This window comes from Piliocolobus tephrosceles, chromosome 10 (genome assembly GCF_002776525.5).
Source record: "Piliocolobus tephrosceles isolate RC106 chromosome 10, ASM277652v3, whole genome shotgun sequence".
Classification (NCBI taxonomy): Eukaryota; Metazoa; Chordata; class Mammalia; order Primates; family Cercopithecidae; genus Piliocolobus; species Piliocolobus tephrosceles.
The window spans coordinates 91772945-91783342 of record NC_045443.1 but is presented as its reverse complement, the minus strand read 5'-3'; the positions used below and the strand labels follow the sequence as shown (position 1 = coordinate 91783342).

The window sequence follows — 10398 nt, the reverse complement described above, 5'->3', positions numbered from 1 at the left end:
CATTTAATGGAGGAAGTGCACAGAAAGTTTGAAAGAGTAATCATGTAACTAGAATTATGAAATAAGAGTGTGACTGGTACTGACAGTGGAACAAAAGGAAAAGGACTGGCCCTCTTTAGGTTCATCGTTTCTGGCATTTGTATGTAAGCGTCTCAGGAAGCAATGGGTCTTATTTTCAGATTTTTTTCGTGTTATATTATCCAGTCATCTCACACATTTAAACAGCTAATCCATGATTTGGGTTGGTTCATTCAGTCTGCCAACAAATGTTTATTGAGTCCTTATTGTGTTTAAAGCACAGACCTAGGTTCTTGAGAGTGTTGTCCAGATAAACACATTCTACTTGGGCAGATAAGACATGCTAATAATACCAAGCTATAAATAGGTGCCAAGTGCATTGTATTTGAGATAGGCATTTGGAGAGTTTTGAAAGGGAGGAGGCTGCAGGGCCTATCCTGCCAAACCTAAGTAGTGTAATGTCTTCCTCATGAGGTTACTCATTTGGTCACTAGAGCTGCTCTGCATTTTAAGGATCTGGCTGTAGATGTCTTATTCACTTTGAAGAGTCTGGAAATGTGTAAGTATTCATTCATCTCAGGCATGAAAAGCTCCATAAGATATTTTATAGAATACAGGATGGTGTGTTGTATTAGTTTTCTTTTAAATCTGTAGCCTTGTAGAATGAAAGTGAAGTAGCGTGTGTCTGAAAGAATTTTGTAAATTGTGAAATGCTATATGGAGGTAAGTTGGCCTCTCCAAAACTAGATTACTTTCTGATGCCTTAGCAACACATTCTATAATTTTCCATGAAAGACCACTTGTTTGGGCTGTTCTTCATGTATATCAAAATCCTACCTGTCAGGTTTTTATCCATGTAGCATTCCCTGGTACCCCTGGACATAGTTGATTTCTCATCCTCTCTATGCCCCTAGTTTGTAGATTTTCCTATCACAACAGCAGTAATTTGTTTTACATTTTTGTTATACGTGAACACAACCTAGTTTCTTGAAGTCTCAATCTTTGGTTGTATTTGTGCTTTTGCACAGTGGTGTCCAACAGGCATTCAATAAAATGACTGTTTAATTCAGTGAAATAAATGAATCATGGATTCTTAATAATGTCTTTTGTTGGGTTGTGATTTTTAGGTTAAAACTGCAACAACAAATTGTGACTATTGAAAATGCAGAGAAGGAAAAAAATGAAAATTCTGACCTAAAACAGGTATGATTTTAGCAAATATTTTCCTTTTATTTTTTCAAGTGCTTCTTTAAATTTGTGTTTGGCAAATTAAAAAAAGAAATTGCAATCAGTATTTTTAGAATCTAACCACAATTGGTAACATATTGTTGGAGGTGATATGTAAAGATAAAATGTTTAAACCTCTATACTTTAATAAGCTTCTTTTGCTAACTGCTATTATTTTTTTTTTTTTTTTGAGATGGAGTCTTGCTCTGTTGCCCAGGCTGGAGTGCAGTGGCCGGATCTCAGCTCACTGCAAGCTCCGCCTCCCGGGTTCACGCCATTCTCCTGCCTCAGCCTCCCAAGTAGCTGGGACTACAGGCACCTGCCACCTCGCCCGGCTAGTTTTTTTGTATTTTTTTTAGTAGAGACGGGGTTTCACCGTGTTAGCTAGGATGGTCTCGATCTCCTGACCTCGTGATCCGCCCATCTCGGCCTCCCAAAGTGCTGGGATTACAGGCTTGAGCCACCGCGCCCGGCTTATTCTTAAGAGATATATATATATTTTTACTTATGCTGTGGCCCATGATAATTTTTTAAATTACAGTTATAAGGACAGTATTTTAATATTCTGAATTTTAAAAACTCAATAGAAATATCATCCAGGTTTTAAGTTACTTGTGTGATTGACTTGTAACTTTATATCATGAGGTATTTTTTGCTATAGCCCTATGAAATCCAAGATTTGTATTTGTGGAAGGAAATTTGTACTTATAATTAAAGTTATTTGAGTTCAGGAAAGATTTGTATAAAGTTGGGTAAAACATGGAAGAGTGATCTTTTCTGAATTCTATTTTCTTTTTTGTTGTTTTTTTTCCCTATAAATTATGAAGTAGGAATCCATTTTTAGAATTCATGCTCATATGCTAGTTGGTACTGCTTTTCATGTGCAGTTATGGTTTCTAAGTCTTAACTAGATGGACGTAATGTTTGATACCCAGAGAGAAGTTATTTAGTATCATTGGCATTTGGGCTTTCTGTCATGCTATGCATATGGAGAGGTATTAAGCTCTTTGAAGCTTGCTTATTCAAGCAGCTGTAATACAGATTTAATATTTGCCACTCCAGTTAAAAATAAAGAGTGAATGGTTCTACATGGAGAAATTCATTCTAAAATAGAAATCTGAGACATACCATTTAGTTTTATTCTGCTAAAAATTGCTCTGTGGACATTCAGAATCCTATATGAATTGGTTTTGTTACCATTAGGAAGTAATGGGATTATTACCCATTTATTTACTTTATTGTATAAGAATCTTGTTTCTTTTTACCCTTGAATCTCATAATAGGTTCTTTTGATCCCTATCTCTTGACTGTCTTTACTCTGAAATGTCTCTCAGAAAATGGCTAAGAGAGATAAAAGGAAGTGAAAGGAAAATAAGAACTTTTATTGTTTATTAATTGGTAAAATAGTTTTTGGGGGAGGTATATATAACTGTCCCAAATAAAGATTATTTAGATATAATTTAGAAGAGAGTGAATCTTTCTAGCCTGTTAATCTTTAATTAGACTTCTCATGAGAAAAAGTACTCCCAGATAAAGGTAAATTGGGATGGAAAGAAAGCTTTGAGTGATAGTATGCAGTTTGGTAAATGGCTGTAGAGGCCAAGGAATCTGTAGCGTTTATTAGATTTCCCAGAGCATCTTTCTTCTGCCCAGCACTAGACATACAGAATGGAAACCTTTTAAAAACAATGTGAGAGTGATCCTTCCCATATTTACACTGAACAATTTTGATTGCTTGGAGAGTAGAACTTCTGGAAGGTTGCTGATCTCAGGGTATGTGGGAAGAGGAGGATGGATTTTTTTTTAGCTGCTTTCCCAACTGACTTGCTTTTAAAATCAGTTTTTTTCCATAGGAGGTGAGGGGAAGGCTAGAGTGGTAGGAGACTCACTCTAATCACTGGATTCCCTTTCCTCATCTCACTGCTAATCCCCCTGATAACCTTTCTGTCCATTCCCAATACCTCTCCTGGCCTTCATATTTTGGGAAGAAGAGGGAGGGAACTCATTGACTGAGGAATATAGTTCTTGATAGTCTCTGATTATAATAAGAAATGCTCCTAGGTGCTGCTATTTGTTATTTCCTTCAGGGGGCATCTTCAAGGGCACACCAGCTTGAGGGAGTATTTGCAAAGGGAGATGCTTAGTATCTTCTGCTTCTCTCATACATTACTGCATGTATTTAGTGGCCTTTAATTTATCTTCTTTCTTCTCTTTTAAGCAAATCAGTAGTTTGCAGATCCAAGTGACCTCACTTGCACAGTCAGAGAATGACTTGCTGAATTCAAACCAAATGCTGAAGGAAATGGTGGAGAGATTAAAACAAGAATGCCGAAATTTTAGAAGCCAAGCTGAAAAAGCGCAGCTAGAAGCTGAAAAGTAGAGTTTGCTCTTTATGTACAAACTATTTTTTCTTTTTTCTATATAACGTATAGTTATGTTAGTAATGATTCTAATGTTGATTGTATTTTAGAAACTAGTTACAAATATACTTTAATAGTATACAGTGGTATACTGAGGTAATGTACTTTGTTTCTATAGAATGACCTATACTGACTCAAATTCTTTTAAAAAAGGTAAAATTAAGACATATTAAAATTCTGACAGCATAGTATTCTGAAAAACCTCAAAGAAAACTTTTTTTATTCATAGATTAAACCAAAACATTTCTTCAAAAATCTGTTTTTCTGAATGCCAGAGAACAGAATGGTTTTGTTTTGTTTTGTTTTTGATGTGCAAAACTTAATTCCTTCTAGAACTAGTCTCTTGGATTTTCTTTGAAAAGCTAATTTATTTGTTTGGTTTTTTTTTTTTTTTGGTCTTAAAATTTGTTACTAGTAGGTAGTATGGAGTAAAACTGGTAGGGATAAAATTATTGTGGTGATGTTCAAGATTTTATACCCTCTGGAAAATTTTGTTTAGATGTGGTAGAATACTGTACTATTTTGTATTTGCTTTGTCTTTATGTTTGCCTTATAAGTAAGTTTTTATTTTAATCTACAAAACATGATTCTTTTCAAATTTCTTCTTCTGAAGGCCACCATGCCACATAAAACTGTGTTTCTTCAGTTTTTCTATTATTACATATTCTAAGGTTTGTCCATGCTTTTATATATGGGGTTGAATTTCAAGAAAAGGAAGGAAGCAAGATAAATATCCATAGCATGTTGTGACATTTCAGATGATCCAACTTTTTTTTCTTTTATTTTTTAAAAACCAGAAACATGTGCTTGGATTTCTCAAGTGTTTGATTGAAATGAGCTTAATAATTCTAAGACAGTGTAGCTAGCAAATTTAAGTAATTAATCATTGGTTTCTAAATAATATTCATAGAATTGTGTATAAGAAAATAGCTGTACTAAGGGTCAATGGAATGTGATTTTAGTTCCAGCTAAGATACTTAAAATCTTGTATGACCTTAGGCAAGTAATCTAACTTCTCAGGGTTTGTTGTTTTCATTTGTACTGCCTATAGTAAGAATACTAAAAAAATCATATAAAGTATGCAGAATAGCTTTAAAAATATAAGTTGTTATGATGTTATTTTATCATTCATATGCATTTTACTCTAGTCAGAAGACATACTGCATTAAGATTTGATACCAGGCTTGATTTTCTTAAACCAAATTTATGAGGACAGATATTTGTAGTTTGATGGTTATTATACTTCACACCTGTTATCAAGTGTTTGTCTTGCTGTTAACTAGATGTGAGCCCTTAAGTTAGCTAACTGCTCTAATCCTCGGTTTCCTCATTTGTAAAGTGGACAGAAGTATAAAGGTGACAGAAACACCTAACTTGGGATTTTTGTAAAGAACAGATGATACAGTACACATAGTGTTCTAAGTCCAGTGCCTTATTCACAGGAAGTGCTCAGTAATGGTGGGATTTGCAAACAAGTGGCCATACAGGAGGGCCTGCAGGTGGATAATTTAAAATGTGGTCAGGCAGGTAGTGAGTTTGCTTATACTTGTGATATTTAATCCTATTTAATCCTAAGAACTTATTTAGCTTCCATGTTTGACATACATTCTTCTGACAGGACATTGGAAGAGAAACAGATACAGTGGTTGGAAGAAAAGCACAAGCTTCATGAGCGTATCACAGACAGAGAAGAAAAGTATAATCAAGCTAAGGAGAAACTTCAGCGAGCTGCAATTGCCCAGAAAAAGGCAAGTGGTTCTTATTAAAGTGATTTCTGGCCGGGCGCGGTGGCTCACACCTGTAATCCCAACACTTTGGGAGGCAGAGGCGAACAGATCACGAGGTCAGGAGATTGAGACCATCCTGGCTAACGTGGTGAAACCCATCTTTACTAAAAAAATACAAAAAAATTAGCCAGATGTAGTGGCGAGCGCCTGTAGCCCCAGCTACTCTGGAGGCTGAGGCAGGACAATGGCATGAACCCGGGAGGCGTAGCTTACAGTGAGTCAAGATTGTGCCACTGCACTCCAACCTGGGTGACAGAGCAAGACTCTGTCTCAAAAAAATAAAATAAAATAAAAAGTGATTTCTGTGGAGTAAAATATAATTAAATCTTTTTTCTTCTTTTTTTCTTTTCTTTTCTTTTTTTTTTTTTTTTTTAAGAGTCTGACTCCATGACGCAGGCTGGATTGCAGTGGTGCGATCTCGGCTCACTGCAACCTCCATCCCCTGGATTCAAGCGATTCTCATACCTCAGCCTTCAAGTAGCTGGGATTATAGGCAAGTGCCACCATGCCTGGCTAATTTTTGTATTTTTAGTAGAGATAGGGTTTCCCATGTTTGCCAGGCTGGTCTCAAACTCCTGACCTCTAGTGGTCCTCCCACCTCAGCCTCCCAAAGTGCTGGGATTATAGGCATGAGTCACCACATCCATCCTAATAAACTCTTATAGGAGAATAAATATATAGTTGAATCTGAGATTTTAGTGATATGTTTCATTTAATATATAAGCATGACATTTTGCTGTCAACCTTGCAGAAATACATTGGGAAAATCCAGACTATCCAGCAGGTTTGTTTCTAAATTTTGTGTGTAAGTGAATTGTTTTGAGTTGACATGCATTTTTCCACACAGAAGGTGTTTTTCAGAGTGATAGTTTCCAGGCCAACCCATGGAAGTCATATTTTACACATTCTCCAGTTAAATTATAGTGTGATTAAGATTGTTTCATTTATGCTTAATATCTATTTTATTACTTTTATAGTGAAAAGGCTTGTTTCCAATTCAGAAATACAAGAGCAAGTATTTCTTTGCTCCAGCAGGAGGAACTGGGACTCCCTTGGCTTCTGAAACCACCACAGTAGTTCCCACAGCATTGATCCTTTTTAAGTTTTACCTTAGCAGGCATACTTTTCTCCAGAACCTAACTTTGTTTTCTTGGAAACAGTCCAGGGCATTATGGAAATAATGTATCTAGATGGATCTTCTAAGTCAGTGGTTTACAACTTTTTTCTATTTCAGCAAACCCAAGGAATGTAACAGGTCCCATTAGTAACCATGACTCATGGCAGTGATTAAGGGAGGAGAAGGACATGGTAATCTTTTCAACAGGATTAGAGGAAGAGGAGGGACATGATAAAGTGTGTGTGTGTGTGTGTGAGATATGTAAAGTCCCAGAAATAATTTGAGTTGTCTCCATTTGATAAATTCCCTTAATAGTAGCATTTGTTGTGGAGAGGAGAAAAGATCTGAGATGAGAGGAAAATATTTCTAGATGTAGTAACCATTATCTTAATATCTGTTTGTTTATTGGAAAGGTTAACTGTTCATATTTGGGTAAGAGAAAATAACTCTAGATCCTTCACTATTCTGAATTTGAAAACTCACACATCAGTTCCTAGACCCATTTTTATGTAATTGGATAGCACTGCCAAATGTTGCTGACAGTTGGAGTGACAACATAAGTAGTCTAAAAGTCATTACTTCTCTACTTTCTTGGTCTCTGAATATTACTTTTATCTTCTCATAATACTAGAAGTAGTATTATTAGAAAAACAGCATTTATTATATAGGGATCCCAGTGTTTTATACCCAAATATACACACTTGTTTGTTTTTCTGTATATGTTACTTTTTTTTACTTTCTGTCGATGTAGGTACTGAAAAGTGTATGGATATTAATGGGATTTCAGAGGATTGTTTTATGACCTATGATCTCAGAAATCCTACTGATTTTTGTTTGCACTGTGTTTGAAGCCTAGAAACATTTGAAGCCACGTTACAGCAAGAAATTGTAAGAGCTAAATTTTGAGACTTTAGGGATAAGTATCTTACAGATCAAATTCTAATTATTGAGGTTAGTTTGGGTTGAATTCTTTTGAAGCAAAAGTGACACCCAGTGGTGAGATTATCAACTAATCATAAGTATACCAGAAGGAGGGGAGGAGGTGATATTTTAAAAAATCTACAAAATATAGCCAGACCCCATCTCTACAAAAAATGAAAAAACTGTGCATGGTGGCACATGCCTGTAGTCCCAGCTACTTGGAAGGCTGAGGTGGGAGGGTCACTTGAGCCCAGGAGTTCAAGATTGCAAAGAGCTGTGATGGTACCAGCCCTCCAGCATGGATGACACAGCAAGACCCTATCTCAGAAAAAAAAAAAAAAAAATTTAAACAAAAAAACCCAAAAACACTACAAAGTAACATTTCATTAGTATTGCAACAGGGTGAATTTTTTTTTCTACTGAAACATCTGCCAGATGATGAGTGTGACGATAGTAAATAGTCATTTTACTTTTTAAAATGTGATCTGTGGATTGCGATTTAAGTCATAGTGAAATTGTTAAGGTCAATTCAGTGAATGATTATGACCTAGAGTTGTCGTACTACGTGGGACACTACCCTAGGAGCTTACAAGTTTATATCAATTAAAATAGAAAAACATCATGTGTAACTTAGAAATACAATTAAAAAGTATGTAAGTGTATGTAATTTTAGGACTGGAAGGGATCTTAGCATTCAGATAGCTTTTACAAGTTAGCAAACTAAGAGAGGAAGTACCCAAGAAGATTACTTAACGAGTAAGAATCAAAAGTTGACTAAAATCTACATGTTTCTGTTCTCAGTCTGGTACTCTTTCCACTGCTCTGTTAGGCTTTAATTTCCTGCTTTCTTTGATTCCAAATACTTTACAATTTTTCGCTTAATATAGCTATGGTCCATATGAGTCGTTTCTTGTATCAGAATAATCACTGTAAATTAATTTAACTCATACCCTTTTCCCATTCAAGTTAAAGATAATGCTTCTATTTGACAATTTTAGCTATCAGATTTATACATAAATATAATTCATAAGAGTGCAACAGACTTTTTAGGTTCTTTAATGCCAAAAGTCATAACATTTTTTGCCGTAAGACTTAACAAAAATCACAAATTATGATACCCAGGGCAGAAATAATCCTTTAGAGTTGCTTTCCTGTGAAAAGTTCTTTTTTCCCTCAGGCTGGATAAGATGGCTCACTGCCATCTGTGTTTACTCAGAGCTCCAAGCTCCTAAGCACAGAGATTGTCATTTCTGCTGTTTTTAAGTAGTCTTTGGTGTAAATGATGTTTTGTTGTGTTGATTTGTTTGGAAAAGTTTGACCAGGATCTTGAGTTGGGATGCCCTTCTATGATTGATACATACAGAGAGAATGTATTTCCCCATCCCCACTGAAGAGAGATCTCTTGAAGCGAACACAGTGAGTTGGATTTTTCTTTTTTCTTGAGGAACCTGAAATGACAACTTGTTATTTTTATTCTAAGGTATATGTCTCTGAAATACTTCTTGGTCAGATACTATTATGAATGTTTTCAAAAAAGAGATGAATCATAGTCTTGAAGTTGCAAAATATCTGATTGAATATGTTGTGTGGCCTAGATTATGCTATATACACTGGGGGGAAATAGAAGCCGTGATTACTCCTTGACTTTGATAACTATATAATCTTGTTGGAGAAATAAGATAACATGCAAGAAACACCTAAATAATCCCACTAGTCACTCGTGGGTGATTTATGTGGACTCTACAATTTGAGAACCACTGTGCTAGATAGAAAAAAATCTGAAGACAAGGAGACCAGTTAGGAAGATGCTATAGTAAACTTAAAGTGAGGTAAGAAGTCTAAAATTGGGACTTGGAATATAGGAATGAAGGTGAAAGTTGACTGCCAGAGGTATTCCAAAGGAAAAAATAATTGCAGAATATATTGGTAAATAAGAAAGAAAACTATGAAGTATTTTAGCTGTGAGAAGACGTAAGTGGAGTTATAATGGATTGAAGAACATCAGTTGAGTAGAAAGATATGAAACATACGTCAGATAGGAAATGATGGCAGTACATCCATGTAGACATGATGTAGAGTCTTAAGTAAAGATATTATATAGGTAACTAGAAATAATAGAATGTGAATTTCAGAGATGAATAATTCAAATTAGAGAAATAGAAACTCAAGATTTTGCAGATCGCCGAAGAATACTAAATTTACTTAGAACGAGGAGCTAGGTGTGGTGGTGAACAGAGGTAGAAGCTATATTGTGATGTTGTGGGAACCAAAGGTAAAGAAAGGTATCAAAGATAAATGGTCATTAACATAATCATTGAAAAAAAGTTAATTGGATTTGACTAGAAGGTGATAAAAGGGGAGTCCCAGCCTTAATTCTTACACCTATATTCTTTTAATTGTTGTATTAGTCCTTTGTGTCATAATGTTTATAACACTAAGGCATCCATTTGACTATCCTGTGATTGTGTTGGACCACTCAAGTAAAAATTAGAATCATTCCTTTCCACTAATTTTCCCTCTGGACTTTCCATTTCTTTCAGTAGAAGTTATTCTTGCAGTCACTTAGGCTTCAAACCTGTGATTCATCCTGAGGTCTGCCTTATCTCCAAATTTAGTCAGGCACTATATTAGTTTCCTAGGGCTACTGTGACAAATTACCACTAACCTTGTGGCTTAAAACAACAGAAGCTTATTCTCTCACAGTTCTGGAGCCTAGAAATCTACAGTCAGAGTGCCAGCAGAAGCATGCTTCTTCAAAAGGCTCTGGAGGAGGATCTTTTTTCATGCCCCTTGTCTAGCTTCTGGTAGTTGCTGGTAATCCTTGGGGTTCCTTGGGTTTTAGACGGACACATCTCTCCAGTCTCTGCCTTGTCTTTACATGATGGTCTCCCTGTGTATCTGTTGCTCT

General features: G+C 35.7%; 1 protein-coding gene across 14 annotated transcripts in view; it reads left to right on the top strand.

Annotated features, from left to right (window-relative positions):
• CEP83 (centrosomal protein 83) overlaps positions 1–10398 on the top strand; it is a 196575-nt gene that overhangs the window by 120353 nt on the left and 65824 nt on the right. For all 14 annotated transcript variants that reach the window (XR_002734697.2, XM_023226730.2, XM_023226650.2 and 11 more), the window contains 3 exons: positions 1146–1221; positions 3464–3621; positions 5284–5413. Coding sequence is in view for 13 of the 14 variants with exons in the window: in XM_023226730.2 (XP_023082498.1) it covers positions 1146–1221; positions 3464–3621; positions 5284–5413 (364 nt within the window). In the remaining variant the exon portion in view is untranslated. The remainder of the gene's footprint in view (positions 1–1145; positions 1222–3463; positions 3622–5283; positions 5414–10398) is intronic.